This window comes from Diabrotica undecimpunctata, chromosome 9 (genome assembly GCF_040954645.1).
Source record: "Diabrotica undecimpunctata isolate CICGRU chromosome 9, icDiaUnde3, whole genome shotgun sequence".
Taxonomy (NCBI): Eukaryota; Metazoa; Arthropoda; class Insecta; order Coleoptera; family Chrysomelidae; genus Diabrotica; species Diabrotica undecimpunctata.
In genome coordinates, this window is record NC_092811.1 from 120,697,087 (window position 1) to 120,719,733 (window position 22,647).

The 22,647-nt window shown below is 32.3% G+C and overlaps 1 protein-coding gene across 1 annotated transcript; it reads left to right on the top strand.

Moving 5' to 3' along the window:
• The first annotated feature begins 5,081 nt into the window (after positions 1-5,081).
• LOC140451294 (zinc finger BED domain-containing protein 5-like) lies at positions 5,082-18,101 on the top strand. Its single transcript, XM_072545040.1, has 2 exons — positions 5,082-5,715; positions 17,941-18,101. Exons 1-2 carry the CDS (start codon positions 5,082-5,084, stop codon positions 18,099-18,101), a joined length of 795 nt encoding a protein of 264 aa, XP_072401141.1.
• Positions 18,102-22,647: the final 4,546 nt, after the last annotated feature.

Genomic DNA, 22,647 nt, shown 5'->3' on the forward strand with positions numbered 1-22,647 from the left:
GTGGTATTGTAGGATTTCAAATCACATTGTATATGTTAAAATACCGAAAAAGTATTTTCAATGTTTTTGCATCGCTGAATTTGATATAAACACATTTTAAAGTTTATTTATATATCACAGATGTGTATTTCCTCGGTATTCTTTTGATCGAAAGCCGCTTTTAGGATATTCTGCTTGTCAAATAAGTAAGAAATTTTTTTTAACCGTATATCTTTTGTTTATACAAAGTTGGGCGAATGAATTTTAAAGATAATTGCATCACTCTCGGTAAGGCCGGCCGCTGTTAAAGGCCTTTAGTTTTATTGGAGTCCGAATTTTCCTTTAAATTCGTAATGTTTTGTGTTTTTCGTCTTTTGTAATGGAAAACATGTAGTTTGGTGATAGTTAATTGTGCAGTAAGTGTAATTAAAGGAGGTTGGGAGAAGTCGGTAAATTTGTTTAAAAAAGTGAAGTATACTCAAGGTAATGTGCCAATTTTAAACGAGTAGTCACTGTGTTTTGTTTTCCATGCCATCTCTCATCTGAGATATTTGTAAAACGGCGTTTACAACAGCTTTGAAGGATAATCACATGTTTCCATTTTATCCTCGTTTTATTTGTTCCTGGTTGTCATCTCAGGCTATTTCGCAGTTTGGAGATGCATTTGTTCGTGTGGCAGAGAATCCAAATCCAGTTCTAACCCCAGAAATTAAAAAAAAAGAAATTAACATTTAGTGAAATACAAACTTTTTTCTTACAAACTACAAAACTCGTTTTTGTTTCGTTTAAAAAAAAAAGGTTAACCTCCATGCATAGTTTCATTTAAAAAGATTTTTTTCATTTTTAATTTTCTCCGTTACAATTTATCGCCCGTTAACAACTGTAAGTTCTTGTAGTATCTCCAACTTCTAGAGTTTGTAAACGGATAGTAATATAGTAAGTTTTTTTTTGTATTTAAACCATTTTGTTTATTTCTTAAAGTTTCTAACCCCTTTTTGTGTTTTTAGGGAGGAAGAGCCTTTTCTTTCATCCAGCAGGAAGATTCTTCTAAGCGGGCGGCGTCCATTTTAAATAGCTTGAGACCCTTCTTGAGTTTTGTTTGTCCAGAAGACTCATGTAAGTATCCTTTTTTGTTTCATTTTTGTAGTTACACCAATCCAATGCCATTGTTTAATTCACTTATCCATGACCCAGCTCTCAAATAAACCCTGAGTAGCCGTTTGCAAACGTTTCGATTTGTTTTGCTTGCCCTATCTCCACCCCAGTGATTTCTGTCCCCAATTTTCAACCTCTTATAGTGATACCCTATGTGGTAGGCAAAATAATCCTTACAGCTTTCATTAGTTTTTGAAGTTATACTTCTATACGCGCGCTCCACGTTGGAAATTTGTATGGGAGTGAATCTGTGAATTCATTACATATGTAAGATAATGAGTAAGAGAGAGACAGAAGATATATTTTCTCTCTCTTCCTCTCTCGAATATAAAAATGTTCCTTTTGTATATATAATTTAATATTATATATATTATATAAAGATATATATACACATAATATTATACATATAATAAAATATTTATTAATATTATTTATGTGATATGTTTTGTATTATTTATTAAATGTTCATAATTATATTATTCTTTTGTATTTCAAAATAATAATCTCAATAAATCACTGTATGATCCAGAACTGTCAATTTGAAAATACATTTGTGTCATGTCCTCGGTAGTGTAGTAGTCAGTATCCCCGCCTGTCACGCTGGAGACCGGGGTTCGATTCCCAGTCGGGGAGGACTTTTTTATTAATATTATTACATTATTCTCATTTTTAAATACTTATGGATATTGCATTTTAATTTGTATTGTATTATTATATATGGAATTATGTTGCACTGTATTGTAGTTTTTTTTTATGTATATTATTGTCATTTTTAAATACTTATGAATATTGCAGTTTAATTTGTATTGTATTATTATATTAATAACAAAATAAACAATGAATTTTACTGCAGAGTATGTGTAAAAAAATTTTGCATTCAACTCCTTTCATACATATATGAAAATAAAAATATACATTTTCATCAAAATATTGATTCAATCCTTCATTGTTCGTAAGTTGTTATTAATTATGTTTCTCTTTCTGCTATGTCTTACCTATAGAATTACATATGTAATGATTGTGCAGATTGACTCCCAAATAAATTTGTAACGGCGAATGCGTGTATAGAAGTGTAACTTCCACCGGCAGTCCCACTGGACTGCCACACCCGTTTTTTTAAAGAATTATATAGTTAGCCCAACGCCAAACCTTCTTTTTGGAGGATTATTTTACTCGCTCTTGTCAGTTCTGACCTAACTTTCTACCCGGGTTGGTTACCGCATCTCCGGTTTCACAGGGGGAACCAGCGTAAAGGTGACAGTCGGATTTGAATAGAAGATGCTAAGTAGAATAAATTGGAACCAACTCCATATTTTCGCATTCTACTCTTTTACCACACCAGATTTTTATAACTAAAATATATCTGAAAAACTGGCTTGATAATATTATATTTATAATATTTTCTTACCTCTGAGAGAAGATTAAACCGAAAGGAAATGAAGGTTTATTTAAACAATGTTATTTTTTTTTTATTTTTTATTTCCATAAAAATTTTTGGAAATTACTTCTAAAAAAATTAAGTGTCCAAGAAATAATAAAGAACAATGACTAAACTAATCCAAATATATCCCATTTTGCGTCGTTAAATTTTTAGAGTGTGTTGTGCTCATAATCAAAACTTAAATCCGCATCCCTGTTGTTCCTAATGTTGACAAAGCAGGGTGAATATATAGAGCTATTTAGTCCTGAAACGTGTCTTAATCAAATACAGACATCAAAGTAATTTAGGAGGAGCTTTCCTCTCAATACATACGGTTATCCTATTTTATGTCCTTTCCTCCTATCCTAGAGTGCTCCCGATGTTAGTCCATCGGATATTCTGGCGTATATATGGTGCCAAGTATTAAATTTTACCAGAATTGCGTCATTTCCACGATTTACAAGGACCGAAATTTCAGAGCAACCGTTTCCTTATTTCTCTTTATAGTTCTCTCAATTTAGAAACAAAATAATTTCCCAACGATATGTTACAGAATATAAAATTGATTATCAGGGTTCTGATGCTGTGTTTTATTAACTTTTTATGAACACTTATTTGTTTAGAAATTTGATGTTAACAAGATAAAAAGGCAGCAGCGAAGCTGAAGCGTTTTATCGGGTTTGGTTTTATCGAATCTAGAGTAATTTAGAGGATTTAAAGTATTTTATAAGCAGCTCTCTGTATATTATTAAAATGTTAAGGAAATTGTTAAGGAAATGTTAAAGAATTGTTAAGGAAAAATTTTATGTTTATATTGCTTTATGCTAAAATTGATTGTAATGAAAATTACAGTTGATAATTAAAGGGTTTATTTCAAAAACAATTAATATCAAAAAAAGTAAATTTTCAGAAATTTTTTAGCCTATTTTCTTTTAATATCTGGAAGCTTTGTTATTTTTGTCTTGGTTCTATGCAATTATAGAAGACTACAGGACGTATACCTACCTTTTCAATGTCAGTAATATCTTATTTATGCAAGTTTTACTGTATTAAAGTGATAAAGTAAAAAGAATTAGTTTCTTTTGTTTCCAGTACAACAAACACGATATTTTCTTTCATAAGAAAAAAATGATGTCGGAAAGGACTTTCTATTTGGGTATTAAAAACATCGAATGAAGATTTTTTATAACCTGAATCTTATTTGTAACTATTTTACTAAAATTTAACAGTTTTCAACAATAAACACATACAAAAATTCCATAATACAGGTAACCACATTTGAAATTCTCTTGTAAATACCTTACAGCTAACATGATAAATAGCCGACAGTGGTGTGTATGTACATGACTATTCAGGTTCATATACGCAAATGGTTTCCAAAGGCGCATAGTTCTCCTGGTGCTGGTTAAATGGGCTGTGGAATATGAAGGGTGCGTGGTACACATGTGAATATTTGTACGCTACAGCTCGGGGAAATATTTGTTCTGTTAGTCAGTATGTCGTTTTAGGCCAGTCTTTTGTCTAAGTCTAAGGAATATTATCAAAAAAATAATATATAAGATAATAATAAAATTAAGCCAAGTAGCACAATAAAAGGGTACCGAACGCAGATTTGTATGGCGATTTAGAATATATGTTCCCTTAATAATAAGTTAATATTAATATTTCCATCCGTGTGAACAGCCGGTTCTATTGAATTTTATACATTGTGAGATTCGGAATTCTGATTGACATCTAATAAATTCAATGAGTAGATGCTGCTGAATCGTCTAAACCAGGGCTTCTTAAACTGTGGGTCGCGACCCCCAGGGGGGTCGAGAGACTACTGAAAGAGGGTCGCAAAGATCTGATACTTTTCAATCATTATAAATAAAATTTTAAAATTTTGAAATTTGTATACACACTACGTACAAATATAAGTACAAATAAAAATCATACAAAATACTATTGTAGTTTTATTATAACTATTTTTTGAAAAAAGTGGCAATGCAAAACTGTTATGTAGGGCCTATAAATGAAAATATGGAAGTAGCATTTAAAATAAATACAACGCGCTCCTCGATTTTCAACTGAACGTTCGACATTGATGTCTGGCCGCCGGCGCCAGTGTTGGCAAGATAACTTAGTGATTATAAGTACCCAGACGCCGCGTCGCCTTACAGCTTACACATACAATACGGAAACATATTCAAGCTAGGCTAGGCGAATCGGCATATTATTTTTATAAAATAATAATAAAAAAAATTAAATGAAAGCTTCTTTTTTGGCGTCTTTGTGATACAGTGCCTTTGTGCGCTGCACACTTTGAACACGCCTTGCGTCGGGATTGATCTGATCGTAATTTGTTGTCAGTGCACTGGTAAAGATTCTAGTGTAGTTATTTTTCTGTTTGTACTTCAGTTTGGACTCAGCTTTGTCTTCGTAGTGACATGTGTGTATTTACTGTGTTATTTTCAGTTGGTGTTTTTAATTATTACGTTAAAGTTCAACTACATTTTGTTTAATTATTTATTATTATTTAACCATCATGGATAAATGGCTAATTAAAATTCCAACTAATAAGTCTGCCACGCCGTCACAACCAAGTTGCAGTGCTTCAAATCCGACTTCTAGCAAAACAAAAAAAAGAAAATATGACGAATCATATTTGCAGTATGGCTTCACATGCTCTTCTCACAACAATGAAGAACAACCAGTGTGCTTAATTTGCAAAGAAGTTTTGGCTGCAGAAAGCATGAAACCGTCAAAACTGCAACGACATTTGAATACTAAACATGCAACGTTATCAAAAAAGCCAATAGAATATTTTGAGCGTCTTTTGCAAACATCAAATAATAAAGAAAAGAACACTTTGGAGAAGTATGTTACTTTGAATGATAGATATCTATTGGCATCGTATGAAGTTTCGTATTTGATAGCAAAAACGAAAACGCCTTTTACTATTGGAGAGCAACTTTTACTACCTGCAGCTATAAGAATGTCTAAAATTGTTCATGGAAAACAGTATGCTGCTGAAATTAGTAAAATTCCATTATCCAATGACACTGTGTCCAAAAGAATTTCAGACATTAGCAATGAACAATTTCAACAGCTTCTTATGAGGCTTAAAGACAGCTCAAAGTTTGCAATACATTTCAAAAATGGCACAGTTGTTACTTTTTGTAAGATATATTTATGAGGGAAGCATCCATGAAGATATACTGTTTTGTCGTCCTCTGGAAGGTCATACTCGTGGAAAAGATATATATAAAAAAGTAAATGAGTTTTTTGAAAAAGAAGGATTAAATTGGAAAAATTGTGTTGGTGTGTGCACGGACGGTGCTGCAGCAATGACCGGACAAGATCTTGGTTTTACAGCATTTGTTAAAGCTGGAAATGATCATATTACATTTACACATTGTATGATTCACCGAGAGGCCCTTGTTGTTAAAAAAATTGCACCAGAATTAAACACTGTATTTTTTGATGCAGTCAAAATCATTAACTTTATTCAAAGTCGAGCACTAATAGTCGATTGTTTAAAAATTTGTGCATTGATATGGATTCGGACTATACAAGTTTATTGCTACATGCTGAAGTTAGATGGCTATCAAGAGGTCGAAATTTGAAACGATTATTAACTTTAAAAGATGAAGTTCTTATATTTCTAACAGAGCAAAATTCTAATTTGGCCGATTATTTTCACGATAATTTATGGCTTCTCAAGCTATGATATTTGGCAGATATTTTTGATAAAATCAATGGTATGAATTTATCAATGCAGGGAGTCTGCGTTAATGTTTATGTTAAAAAATAAACTTGAGGCCTTTGTTAAAAAAATTCTTATATGGAAGAACAGAGTGGAAAGTGGATCGCTCTAAATGTTTCCATTTACTGACGAGTATATAATTAGTAACAATATTTCAAAAACGATATTCCTATAACAAAAATTATAGTTAATCATTTGAAGGATATGGAAGTTTACATGCATAGGTATTTTCCCAATGATATCAATACACAACAATGGATTTGCAATCCATTTTCAATTGAAATGGAAGAAATTAATTTTTTAAACTCAAAAGCACAAGAAGAATTTGCTGAATTAACAAGTGATACTACCTTGCGACTCAGATTTTCTCAAGTACCTGTGCATGAATTTTGGATAGAAATCAAATCAGAATATCCCCTACTATCCGAAATGGCAATGAACAAATTACTGCCATTTTGTACAACATATTTATGTGAATCAGCCTTTTCCACATTAACTTACATAAAATCAAAATATCGTTCAACTTTAATAAACGTTGAAAATTTATTACGATCTGCACTAACTCAAATTGAGCCTAGATTTATTTATTTGTGTAAAAATAAACAATCACATTCGTCACATTAATATTGTTTGATGTTAATAATATGTTTTTATTAAAAAAATTGTTACAAAAGTTTATTTTTTCTATTGAATATATAGATATAGTTTTATGTCATTCTATTTTTTGTGTTTTATTACGACCGATATCCCGTCAACGTTTCCAATTATATATATATATATATATGTGAACTGAATGGGTACGTATTCTTTAATCCTTATTTTATTTACATTGTAAAATAGTGCGATATTACATCTACATCTACGGTTAATATATATTTCATTATACGGAGGAGGGGGTCGTGTAAAATTTTCTAATCTTGAAGGGGGTCGCTATATAAAAAAGTTTAAGAAGCCCTGGTCTAAACAACGAGAAGTGAGGGCCTTCGTCTAATACAACTAAACAACGGGAAAGAAGGCTGCAAAATGTTTGAATAAGCACTCGATCAAGACGAAGACTGCACGCTGATTTAAATCTTGGTACATTCCATTATGAAAGGAATAGTAATAACAGACTTCTTAAATTTAAAAACGAAACGCCAGAAATATGCTGCGTCAGTGGCAAAGCTAAACTGCCAGAAATACATCCACCACCCGAACCACTCTCAACGTTGCTATCAGATGTTACACTCGAGTTAAAGCATTTCTTGGAAAACATTCGCAAATACAATTCATCTTTCCAAATGACATCGTTCGCTGCAACGAACATCTTGCGTGAAAATTACACGGCAACGTCAAGGGCAAATTTATCATTGTACTGGATAGCTTCTACCATTCCTGGATGCAGATCACAAGTCTCTTCAAATTTATTTTATGACAAACAGTGACGAACAGATTGAACAATGATGTCATTACAATGCGGCCACCAGGCTAGAAATAGTGACTGTGTTACAAGCCTTTTTCAAACAAAGCAATGAATTAGTTTAGTTGTTTAAAACCGCCATGCAAAGAATGCCAGCCGATGACTAGACCCGTTGGTCAACACGAAAGACAGTTTAATTTACCAATAATCAAAGAAAAGTCACTGCCATGAATTATTATTTACATCGATTGATGATTCGTCAAGATGCCGAAAATCACATTCTGAAATGTCGACAATTGTTCCATCAATATATCGTCGAAATGTACTCGAATATTGAAACCGATCGACTATATAATAAATAAAATATAAATAAAACTTTATTCATCCTTGCAGATTATTTACATAATATAGGACATGTCAAAGTAAAAAGAAACGTTAAAGACTACCTATACAATATAAACATACACATAAATATAGAAACAACATACAACATATCTAAGACATAAATTCCGAGACACTATAAAAACATGACTCGATGAGATAAGTCTTCAATTTATTCTTAAATGCCCTATCATCATCTGCTTCACTTTTTAATTTGGATGGGAGCTGATTAAAAAACCTTACGCCGCTATAATCAGGGTTTTTTTCAAACCTCTTTCATAGAAGTGTAATGTTTAGGAGTCCTAAAGAAATCTTTTTTTCTGGTCCGATAATTGTGTACATCTGAATTTGATTTCAATCTATTGATATTATCTTTTGTATACAGAATACTTCTGTATATAAAAATTGAGGGAACAGTGAGTATTTGATATTTTCTAAAATGCTCTCTACACGTATGTCTATATGGTAAATTAAAAATCAAGCGAATTATGCACTTTTGGGCTATAAAAACTTTCGAGACATTTGTTGCACTGCCCCATAGAACAATATTATATGACAAATGTGAATAGATGATAGCGTAATAAACATTAAGTATCTGTTTCGTTGTAAATAAATATTTGAGATGCAAAAGAGCATAGTATCCAGAATTAATTTTCGAACATACATGATTAATATGTACCTCCCAGCTCATATTACTGTTTAGATGTAGTCCTGAAAACTTTGTAGTGTCAGATAAAGTGATAAAATCATTGTCGACTTTGACAGAGAAATTTTCCTTTATTGGAGTTTTTATATAAAATTGCATACATACTGTTTTACTCGAATTTATTATTAAGGAGTTTTTTTCGCACCAAGACGTAAACTCATGGGCTAAGGTATTAAGTTTTAACCTCAATTCCTCAGCATTTTCTGCAGATGCCACCAAAGTCGTGTCATCAGCATACAAAAAAATATTTTCCGTACTCATATATTTAGGCATATCATTGATATAACAAAGAAATAACAAAGGACCCAGTATTGATCCTCGTGGAACGCCAAGATCAACGTCATACAAATCTGATTGATAATGACCGATTTTGACATACATCTGTCGATATTCTAGATAGGATTGTAACCATTTTCAAAAATTACGTCGAAATCTAAGACCCTTTAGTTTACAAATTGCTAGATTTAAATTTATAGAGTCAAAAGCTTTAGTTAAATCAAAAATGAGGGCTCCAACAAATTTCTTTTGATCTAATGAACTATAAATGAATTTAAAAAATGTTGTTGATGCACTCTCGGTTGATTTAACTGGAAGAAACCCATTTTGATATGAACTTATTATGTTATATTTACTAGGAAATGACAACATCCTTTTATGAATGCATTTTTCAATAACCTTACACAAGACAGTTGGTACGGTAATTGGTCTATAATTTTCTAACATAGTTTTGTTTCCTTTTTTAAATATTGGGGAAACGATACCAATTTTCAAATCAGTGGGAAAAATACCCATCTCTACAGATTTATTTATTAAATCAGTTAACGGTTGAATAATGTACACGCTCATATGTTTAACTAGCTTTGTGGAAATGCAATCAATACCCACTGAATTTACATTTTTTAAGGATGAAACAGCTTCGGCAACATCGCTATAGTCAATAGGATAGAAGAAGAATGTTTGGTCAACATTTAAGGTCGTATAGTTTTTAAATTGTGAATTTCCATATTTGGCATTTAATGCATTTTTTGAAAATGATGAAAAGAATACGCCGAAAGCATTTGCCATCTCTTTTTTATCGTTTATGAAACTTCCCAAGTGTTCGATTTTTTCTATGTTTTTATACTGTCCTTTTTTCCAGTTTTGATATTAATTGTTTTCCAAATAAATTTTTGCTTTTGATGGTTATTTTTGTTGTGAAAAGTATTCTGGAAACAATGTTTTTTTGTTTCTTGAATTTTATCAGTATACTTCTTTTTGTCTTCTTTATATTTTAATTTTACATCAGGTTCTGTCGAATTTTTTGTCAACCAGGAAAGGTTTTTTAAATCAACTCCCATCTTTAAGATATCGTTAGAAATCCAGTTGTTAGTATTATTTTGACTTAATAATAATAATAGTCTCCCGTTTTATACCGCTTCGCGGCTTTGGGAGTATAGCAGGGTAGTCTGCTATATCTAGGGCCTACGGTATACAAGGAAGTTAACATGGCCAGTGCTACGCTTCAACCGCCTATTATTACCCATGGTTTTACCCAAAGTACTCATTTTATTCAGGCTGAGTCGACCTGGGGCCTTTTAGACATTTTTAAAAATCTCTAGTTGTTCTTTGCCGGCGGTAGGATTCGAACTCCGGACCACCGGTGTGCGAGCCAAGCATCCTACCGCTTGCGCTACGCAGGCCCTCATATATACTTACATTAAATGAGGCATAAAGATTAGGATGTTTGGAAGACAAAGATGTACATGTAACCTCCGGGAAAAAACTTTTTAATATCATCAGCAGTCATACGTGGGTCCACCCTGTATACGTGCAGGTCCGCTATTTTGGGTATACCCTTTAGATCTTTACCATTGACTTTAATTGCATCATTCTTCTCTATAAGTAATTGTCGTTTTGGTTTACTTCTTACTTCTTTCCATTTTTTATCTTCATTCTTAGTTTGGTTTATAGTATCTTCATTTAGATTTATAATCTCATCACATTTTCGTTTGGTTTCCATCTCCAAAATTTTTGTCGAAATCATTCTTTGAAATATTTGAAACACTAGGAAAGCTGGCAACACGCTCATTTTGAACTAAATTAGGTAGTTTATTGTTATTGTTTTGGACCGGTTGCTTACTGGGCTGTCTGCTAAATTCATCAGCTTTTTGCATGGATTGGAGGTCCTCTGTTTTTGTATTGTAATTTTTATTACCTTGTTTTAATAGGGCTATGTGTTCATTTAAAATATCTATCTTATCTCTTAATTCAAGTATTACGATATCTTTCTGCTTTAATATATAAGTAAATAAATGCCAGTCAATCACCTTTTTATCTGTGGTCTCCATCGCATCAAAAAATGCTTGGTCAGATTCAGTGCTTGGCTGCGTGGATACACAACATGTAATTACATCGTCATTTAGAAAAGTAACAAAATTGGAACTTTTCGCACATCTTACATGAAAGTAGTTGTCACAATTACTGCCCTTTATACCATTCACTAGATTTCTTTTACACTTTTTACACATTTTATTATTGAGAGCTCCATCATTTACGTCTGTACCGCTTGCTGCCATGTCTGCCAACGATGGATATATTCGGATGGATCACATCGAGTTATGTTCTAAAAATAAGTACATCAAGATTTTTTTTCTTTCACTCATTTTAGCATCCATACGATCACAAAATAATATTGCACTGGCAATAATCTGGAATTGTGGCAACTCTTTTGGATGCTGGCTGAACAACGCATTTAGCATTGAAACTGCTGTTGAATTTGCAAAATACTGAGACACCAACATGTAACATTAGCAAAGACTCTGAAATAGGAAAAGTTCTCCCAACGTGTCAAATTATCATATCAGACAAATATACAATGTCTCACAAGTAAGCATTGAAAGGGTTTGACTGTAAACTGCAAGGTTTGAGAAGAAACGTACGGAATAAAGAGACGACATAAGGAACGCACTGAAGAAAATGCCGCAAAGATTCAACGAGAAAGACTTTAAAAGAATTTAAAGCAATACCTCAACTTACTCTGCACTAAAATAAAACACCTGCAAAATGGCACAGTGCACTTATCATTTTATTATATAAAAAGGGCGATCCAAGAAAGCTCGAGAACTGTCGACCCCTGAGCCTTTTTAAAAACTTTTATAAGCTAATCACAACAATAATACCAAATAGACTATAAACAAAATTAGATTTTTAGTAACCTAGGTAACAGGCACCTTTACAAAAAACTTTGGCAGTAACGACCACCTCCACTGTATAAAGTAATTATAGAAAAATAAATCGAATACAATTGTCCATTGGTCCTGACTTTCGTAGAATCAGAATAGGCGGACTAAAAACGGAATCTACGAAATACGAAATACAGAAAAAGAATATCAGAGAAGATTGCTGAGAATGAAATAGTAGAAAATGATCATCGACCAAAGGTGGGAAAAAACTCAAAAATAACATAATTAATGCAGCAACAGAATGGTTTGGAGAGAGGAGAGTAACAAACACTAACATATCAAAAAAGAAAGCAGCATGGTTTAGAGAGGAAGTGAATACAAAATGTAAAGGAAACAGAAATCATTTTGACAATACAGAACAGAACAACAACTGGCATACAACCACCATAAACAAATTAGAAATGAAACGAATACTTAAGTTAAAGAAATAAAAAGGGAACACTGGCAGAGCTTCTCAAAACAGATTTAACACGACTTCTACGAAACATAGAAAGAAATATGGAGAATGATCAAAGGACAAAGAAAAGAAATAATAAAAACGGAACACATTCAGAAGGAAACATAGGCAGACTACTTTCGACCCCTGTTTGCTAAATGTGACGATAATTAACCGCCAACCAGAGGTAACGGAAAACGAAGAAATAAATATTGAGAAGGAAGCTAAAGGAAGCATTAAGAAAATTAAAAAATGGAAAATCGCCAGGAGAGGACAGAATACCGAATGAACTCCTAAAGTACGGATGACCAGATCTGACCAAACAACTAGTAAAACTAATCCAAAAAATAATAGAACATAACAGAATTGTTAACAGTGAATATCTCGCTTCAAATTATTTGTATCCAAACAATTTGAATTTTTTAATATTTTTATAACTGTGGATACTTCTTGTTGATTGTTTGGAGACAGAAAAAATGAATTCGATGGAGCTGGAAATTTTTAATAGTTCAAAATTTTGTCATCTGGTGTATTTGGAAGAGATTTTATAATATTCTTAGCAACTTCAACAAAAAAGTTATTGAAAGAGTCACAAGATATATGTTGGTTGTTGAATTATGTAAAGCATTTGTTTTATTTCGCTCATAGTTAATTAACTTCCAACGGGTCTTGGATCTACTCTTTGAAGTTAATATCAATTGATCATATGCCAACTTTTTCGTTCTTTTCAACTCTGCATTGTAATGATTTTTATATCTTTTATATTCGCTGTAATGTACTGGGTTTTTAGTAAAATCCAGTATTTTATATGTTTGCAAATGATTTCTCATATTTTTTAAGTTGCCATTGAACCAGTTTACCGGACATCTTTGGTCTTTGATAACCAGTTTTTTTAGTGGAAAATATTGCGATACTGCAAGATTATAATTATCTATTAGAAACGTTGCTAGGTAATTTACATCAAAATTATCGTTAAAAATGTTCCAGTCTAACACGGATAAAAAGTTCCGCATTTTTAAGATACACTGTCTACATCAAAAGAAGAAGAAGAAAATAATACTCGACTTCTGGGCATCCTTTCTTTCCATCTGGGTTTAATTTACGGTATAAATGTTTTGACCATGGACGTATAAACATAGATGGACCCAGCAATAAGATACCTTAAACACACACTGTTTTGAAGCTTCGATATTCCTGGACAAGAGGGTAAAGGGGAGTAAAACGGGTATCGATAGACTGTGATACTTCCTCAATGATCATAAGCGTGCTTGAATTTTTCTCGCGGGGATAATTATTCAGACGTTAATAATTGGAAGTAGTAATAATGTATAAAAACACGTTTTTATAGAAAAAATAAAATACAATTTTATTTGCTTTAAAATTAATACAATAAAATATAGTTGAGCTCAAGTTCATTTTTTAATAGGTATCAAATAATCCTACGATAAAAAAAACAATTAAAAAATATACATTTGTCAAATTTAAGTACATACCTATATTTATTGATAATGAATAAAACATATTTTTTCAAATTGTGACAAATTTGTTTTAATACAATATCAATAGATTCCACGTAGTAAGGGTTTCTACTACAAAATTATTTATTGATCATTCCAAAGCTCTTGCTGACATTTGACATAAAATTATTTGCAAATATACCTACTTATTAAAAAGTAGGCGTGAAAATGTATAAATTATTGGAAAGCTATTTACCGAACAGAAATATTAAAGTAAAAATGGTAAATAGACATAATAGAAGACGTTGGTATAGAAATAAATTTTTATTGATTGCGAAAAACAGTCTTAGAGAAAGTTGGCATCTAAAGTAGTCCTCGTTTCATGATGAATTCCAATTTTAAAATATTTCTCAAGAACCAATTTTAAAAGTTGCATAGAGTGACCATCGATTGCATCTTCATCATACATATGGTCACCAAAATGATCATAGATTGACTTTGGGACATTTTATATGGTTTTATTAATATTTATAGTTTTAATAAAAAATCTGAAATATTTTTCAGCTTCCTTACAAGTTTAAATAACCAAAAAGGATGCTTTTGAAAGGTTTTTTTTTATACTGTTTTCTCTGTTGAAGTTTAGAGTAAGTTTAATCATTAATCAATATTATTTGGAAACCTACATAGAAAAATAATTGAGTTTTATTCATTTCACTAATTTATTGTTAATTTATGAGAAATATTAAATTAAAAAGCTACTAAACAGATCTTTTTAATCAGATGATGTCTACTTACAATTTAAAAATATCTATACTAATTTCATGAACTAATATCTTGTTCAATACATTAATGAATATGAATAAACCCAATGGTACGCCTATGAAAGACATATTTTAAAATGTAAACACACAGGCTTCCTCAGTTCCTCATCTTAAATAATGTAAACAAACAGTACTTACAACTTAAATGAGACATTGGGATGTAAATATTTCGTTTTTTTGCAAATGCGAAACTGTAGCACCATTATTTGTTTATTTCACTATTTACAAATATCACTTAAAATACAGCCAAAATATCGAAAAACAACTTTTCTTCATCTTGGGTAAAAAGTAAACAAACATGGACATGACATGGAACAGCATTTGAAGTTTGACGTAGAGCCATAAGACAGAGAAATGTAAACACCGTTGCCATTAATAAATAGGTTTCAGTGCTTCTACATATAAAATAATTGGTTGATCTGTTATACGCTATTATTAAATGATATGCACACTATGTGCACATTTGATGTTTTAATTACAATTAAATATATTAATATAAGTAATAAATTATTATTTGGTTTGATAGCACCTGTAGAGTATAAAATAAATATAGTAATATTTTCAGCGATACGTGAAGATATTTTAATAAAAAAAATGTGACAACATTTGAAGGTGCTGAGAATGTGACCTAGTTAAATAATTTTGGCTTCACATTTTTATGTAAATAACAGAGTCCATCTGTGTTTATACGTCCATGGTTTTGACCTATTGGTGTCGACCTTTAAGACATTGACAAATTTGACAAATCTATTATAAATAGATTTCTTTATTACAAGAATATGGAAACATGTCTGCTTATTTATCTAATGGTGATCAACTTATTTTCTAATAACACAATTGAGCGCAATACTAATCATGACGATCATTTGCGTTTGTCAAATCCTTAAAATATTCTTTTTTTTTTTTCTTTACTTTCCTTAGTTTACTGGCAAACTTACCAAATTCGTGATTAACTAGTTAAGACTGCTTTAAAAAATGCAAAAGCTGTCGAAAACTTGTTCTCTAAAACAAGAACTCCTCTATCTTTTGTAGAACAAATCAGACTAAATATTTATTGTATTTTTTAACAAAATCTCATAAACTGTTTTCGAAAAAAGTTTAAAAAAAAATTTTAAAAGTTTTAATTATTTTTAATAAAAAATTATATATATATTTTTAAACCTAATAACAGACAACGAGAAATCCAGGCCTAATATGCGTGAATGTACTAAATGGCTGGAGGGAGATATTTATTCAGCTCGTACATGTTCACTTATTCGGAGCTACTACAATGAACGAGAAAATGCGTTATGTTTGGAATTTCAATCATTGCTGCTGGAGTGTCGACAATTTCAACGATCTAGTGTAAATATTTTTGCCATATTGACATTTAACCAACAAGACGTGCTTTTTAGTCTTAATTATAAGAGGTTTAAGAAAATTTTATACTGAAATATTTAGAATTTTTGAAATAAACAAAGGGTAATAAATAAAGGGTTAAAAGACATTAGAGAGATAATTATTCGTTAACCTTTCGAGTTTCGGGTTTTGGGAAGCTTTCGAGGTTCTAAGGCTCGGTACCTTCTTTTGATAGTAGCCCAGTCTGATTATGTAAAAATCATCGATTTCATGGCAAAAACTTCGCAGATATCTGAAGCTTTTAAGACATGGTTTTAAGCCATATAGCTGGTAAAAAAACTCATATTCAAGAAAACCCAATAGGAACGAAGTTAGGGACTATTTTTAAAAAAATCATATCTCCATTAGTTATAAACATTAAGAACTAAATCATGAATCATGAATTATTAAGAAGTAAAATTTGCACAAATTTTTAATGAAAATCTAAACTTTATATTCAAACTTATAGCTATAAAATTCATCCAATTTTTCGAAACTTACAGCCCTTCGAAACGAAGGTACTTTTGAAAGATCGTCGTTCGATCGTCGAAACCTCGTATTTTTCCGAGGTTTCCCATATTTCCCGGCCAGTGAAATCTATGTAGTTATTCATATTTCGACAAGCTACCCCAGATTAAAAGAGCGAGGCTTCTAGATGGAATGGAAGCCGAGATAATGTAAATTTTTCCTACGTGTTTCAAGTTGAAGTTCCGATCTCGAAAAAAACAGAGCTGAAACAGTTATCCCCTCCACTTTCCTATGTCGATCTTTCGAAAGTACCTTCGTTTCGAAGGGCTGTAAGTTTCGAAAAATTGGATGAATTTTATAGCTATAAGTTTCAATATAAAGTTTAGATTTTCATTCAAAATTTTACTTCTTAATGTTTATAAACAATGGAGATATGATTTTTTAAAAAATAGTCCCTAACTTCGTTCCTATTGGTTTTTTTTTTACTGTGAGTTTTTTTACCAGCTATCTAATGGTTGTACGTACTACGTACTATCTAATGGTTGTACTGTAGTTAGAAAAATGTAGAAGTTATTACAATTGTTTATGAGTGAAAAGCAGACGCATTTTTCAAACGTTAATTTTGTAAATAATTTCGATGAAAACGCAATATGCATTTAACTTCTGAGATAGTTTAAGTTTTAAAGAATCCTACGACATTTGTTAAATGTGTCTAGCATCATTTATAGAGCAAGTTCAATAGTTTATATATTTAGACTCAGGTATAAATAAATTAAATAACTTTTAAACTATTTGACCAAGGGGGGGGGGAATTTCGCACACATTTAAAAGACGGTAATTCCTCGATGTTCAAGTGTATTAATAATATTTTATTTTGTTATTAAAAAAGTTAGTAAAATTTATAAATTAGTGCAAAAAACTGTTTTTTTGCAAATATCTCCGTAAATTATTTATCAATTTTAATTTAAAAAACGGGAAAATAAAGATATTCTTGATATAAGAAAAAGATATAAATTTGTTTGTTTATGTAAAATATAAGGGAAAAAATTTATAGACAAAAAATGAAAATGTGACCATAACTTATTGTTTTAAAAAAACGCAAGGTAAAAATACGAGTACTTTTTCATCTATTCGTCATCTAGTAACCTCCACCTATGTCTTAAAAGCTTCAGATATCTGCAAAAAATGTTTCGACCTTTTTTTAAACCATACTGGGCTATAGCACTATTTATTGACTGTGTATCATTGCAGTGTTGATGCTCTAACTGTAGCTTGGTAATTTGTAAAACCGGTACAGTGGACCGTGTGCGTCTAGAGAAGTAATAGAATTTTGTGAATTGTAATTGTTTTATAATAAAACTTTATTTTTCAGATATTGTGGATTATGAAAAGGAGCAAAAAATATTGTTAACACTTTTTGAAGAAGTTTCGACAAGTTATCAGTATGATGATGAAGAGGAATCGGGAGAAGCAGAAGAAGATGTAGAAGAAAACTTGGAGGGAAGCGATACGGAACAGGAAAATGAGGAATGAGATGATAAGACAGTTTTGGCCATTGTTCCATATTTTTTGGGCAAAGATAATAAAACAAAATGGGCTAAGCATATTGCCCCTAAGAAGGTCATAACTCGAAGTGAAAATATTGTTCTGTAGCTTCCGGGTTCAAAACAATGTGTCAGACAGAAAACCGATATTTTAGATATCTGGAATAAACTATTTGATACTAATATGTTGCAAATAACTGTTGATGGGACCAACACAAAAATAGAAGCAGGAAAGCAGAACTTCAGTATCGATCGAGATATATACCCAACAAACATTGATGAAATTCGTGCCCTTTTAGGTCTCTTATATCTTGCAGGTGTCAGAAAGGCAAGTCACCTTAATACAACAGACTTGTGGAAACAGGACGGAACTGGTAGAGAGGTTTTCCGAGTAACAATAAACATTACGAGATTCAGAAATTTACTAAGGTACATTCAAACTGATAATATCAATACAAGGCATGATAGAGTTAGTTTGGATAAATTAGTGCCAATAAGAGATCTTATTACCAACTGGAACGAAAATCAGATCAGATCTATTAAGATCTCTCTGATCTAAGAGAAATGGTACCACTGACAATTGGTACACCAGCGTTGATCTTGCAAAATGGATTAACACTTTTGAGAACATTAAAAGTAAACAGAAGAGAAATTCCTGCATATTTCTCCAACAATCAAGGACGACCTATTGGCTCTAGTACATTTGGGTTTGATCCAAGAGAAACACTAGTGTCATATAAACCAGTAAAACAAACAAAACGTTCTGTTATATTCCACTAGACACCATGGGAATGACGTTGATCCTGTAACTGGAAAACCAGAAATCATATTAACATATAACATCACAAAAAGCGGTGTTAATACAGATACATTATGCGCACAATATGATGTGGTACGTTGTAGTAGAAGATGGTCTATGGTTGTTTTGTACAGCCGTAAAAAATGTTACAGCAATAAATTCCTTTGTTATTTATAATTGTAAATAATCCCTCAATTTCACTTCTAAATTGAGGGAAGTGGCGTTCTTTTTTTCCTTTTTATTGCCTTAATTAAATGGTTTTTTTTGTTGATCTAGATTATGATCTACAGGAAACAAGACTCAATTTTCTATAGTGATGTCATAAAATACTGTTGTTGCTTCTATTACATTCATAGTCACTTTCAAATTTTATCTCATTTGATTTTTAAAAATTGGGAATCATCGTTTTCATACCCTGTATTGCCTTTCCACAACATTCCTGGTCCGTATGGGAGATTTATTATAAAGATTCTCTGCTTTTGTTCTAGTATCTTGTCTAGCAGTGTCATCAAATATGATTCAAACTGTAACTACAGTGACCAACTATTAAAAATAGTACAAACCTAACAAAGTCTCTAGCTTCAAATCTTTGTATGCCACTATTATTGAATGTTGTTTGATTATGTACAGAACACAACCATTTGGCAACAATTTTTCTAATTTTTGAACTATTCACTGATTTTTTGGACATTTAATGCAAAAATTATTTTTCTGAACGATATATTTCTGCATTTGTACCTCCATAAGAATTCATCTTGAAAATTTTAAAATGGCATAAATCTCTTCAACCTCTTGGACCCTTTCATCATTTATTGTTTAATATATTTTCAATTCTTAAAGTTGTTGCCCTCAATATACCCATATCGTCAGCTACCGATATTTGCATTTACCCAGAAGCAAAAAATATTACTGTTAAAAATAACTGTTGGAGTGGTGTAAAAGCTTCTTCCCTACAAATATGTGCTGATTATAGTATTTTCTCTATATACATTAGAACATTAATGTTGGTTGATTTGACTTTTTTGAACCAAAGAAGGTGCGACGTATATTCCTCTGTAATTATCCTCTATATTTTTTCCCTTTTTATTTACGGAGCTCATTTTCCAATCATTTTATATTCTTCGGTTATTTTTTATTCTTTTTAGGGCATTTCATCATTATGGGCAATTTCAATGCCAAGACAGAGTACATTAGAGCACATGGACTTGGAGTCAGAAACGAGAGAGGAGACCTCCTAGAAAAATTCGCAGAAGACTCAGAACTAGTTGTCATCAACACATTGTTCCAATTACCACCCCACAAGCTGTACACGTGGAAATCCCCTCAAGACAGACCCGGGAGAATTATTAGGAATCAAATAGACTACATTTTAGTAAATAAAAGATTCCGAAACAGCTTTACATCTATCAAGACTTATCCTGGAGCAGACTTGGAGACAGACCACGTTCAACTGGTGGGAGTATTTCGAGTCAAACTCAAAACAGTGCAGAAAAGAAAAGCACAATCATACGACCTACGTATGCTGAAAGACCTCGATACGAGGATGAGAGTCCAAGCCACGATAAACGAGCAAGTAACTGCAATTAGAGATGAATCGAACGAAGAACAAACGATCAAACATATTACAGAAATAGTGTAAAATGTACAAGCCATGTACAGAGAATGCCAGATGACAGGATTCCAAAACAGATTTTGACGTGGACACCACAAGGGAGAAGGAAAAGAGGAAGGCCGAGAAAAAGCTGGAGAGAGGGAATTGAAAAAGAACTAGAGGAAAGAGAAATCCCTCCAGGCTTATGGCTGAATAGATAAGAATGGCGGTTAGGAGTCAGAAGGCGTCGGAGAACGCTGTAAACCGATAGTAGTAGTAGTAGTGCAAAATGTAAAGGATAAACCCTTAAAGGCAGATAGATTAATGAAGAAAAAATCATGGATGACAGATTAGATCCTGAAACTAATGGACGAGAAAAGAGAAGCCAAAAATGACCCAGACAAATATAAAGCCATAAATGTATTAATAAGAACGAAAATCAGAGAGGCGAAAGAAAAAGAAGCAAGGGAAAGATGCGAAGAAATTGGGACTCTGCAGTCAAAGTATGATAGTCACAATGTACATAGGAAAGTTAAAGACCTCACAGGGGGACTAAGACGAAAGCAGAAAGGAAATATAACTGATTCTGATGAAATCATCATCTTGAACAAACAGAGTAAAATAAGAACGTGGAAATAATATCTAGAAAAACTATTTGAAAACCAAAAAAATAACACCTTTGAGCTAGAAGAAGAGGTAAATGATAAACCAAGAATATTACAGCAGGAAGTTTATTCCGCAATAACACAGTTAAAGGATGGCAAAGCGGCAAGCCCTGATAATATGCAAGCAAAACTACTCAAACTAATGGACAACGAATCAATAGCAATGATCGCAAAGATATTCAACAACATATACAACTCTGGAGAAATACCAACAGAATGGTATAAGTTTATTGCACTTCCAAAAAAACCAGGAGCCAAAAAATGCGAAGATTACCGTACTATAAGCCTCATGAGCCATCTTCTAAAATTTTTCCTAAAGAAAATTCATAAAAGAATCTACAAGCTGTGTGAAAGTCAAATTTTCTCCAACCAGTTCGGGCTCACAAATGCTGTTGGTACTAGAGAGCCTTTGTTCTCAGTACAAGTCTTATTCCAGAGATGCAGAGATGTCAACTGCGACGTATACGCATGTCTGGTTGATTACGAGAAAGCGTTTGATCGAGTACAGCACACCAAGATGATGCAAATACTAAAAGAAACAGGAATTAACAACCAAGATCTGAAAATAATTAGAAATCTTTACTGGAATCAGACAGCAAATCTCAGAGTTGAAGGTGAACACACTGACTATGTGAAAATCATGTGTGGAGTGAGGCAAGGCTGTATTTTGTCTCCTCTAATCTTCAATCTGTACTCTTAAAGAATATTTATCGAAGCTTTGCACCCTTTGAAAAGGGTATTCTACTAAATGGTTACCGGCTAAAAAACATCAGATATCCAGATGACACCATAGTATTTGCGGACAACTTAGAATACCTACAAGTTCTTATGAACAAAATCACGTATTACAGTCAACAATATAGACTCAATATAAACGTTAAGAAGACAAAGCTTACGGTAATTAACAAGAAAATGATAACACAATGTTATCTCTATGTCAACCAATCCCCTGTGGAAAGAGTGACGCGCTACAACTACCTCGGCACCATAATAAATGAAGAATGGACCAACAAAAAAGAGATTAAAGCACGCATCGGAAAAGCTAGATCCACCTTCAATCGGATGGGGACCTTCTTCAAGAGTCACAACCTTTCTCTTGATACAAAAGTAAGAATGTTGCGATGCTACGTCTTCTCTGTCCTTTTTCATGGTGTTGAATCGTGGAACAAAGATATGTGCAGAAAACTGGAAGCATTTGAGATGTGGCTATATCGGAAAATACTTATGATCCCGTGGACTGACCGAGTCACAAATGAGGAGGTCCTCAGAAGAATGAATAAGAACCGGGAGGTACTGACCACCATCAAATCTCAAAAGTTACAATTCTTTGGACATATTCTGCGAAATGAATCCAGATATGCTCTCCTTCAAGCCATCCTGCAAGGAAAAATATTTGGAAAACGAGGTCCAGGAAGAAGAAGAACATCTTGGTTAAAGAACCTTAGAATCTGGTTCAATACAACATCTGCGCTGCTTTTTC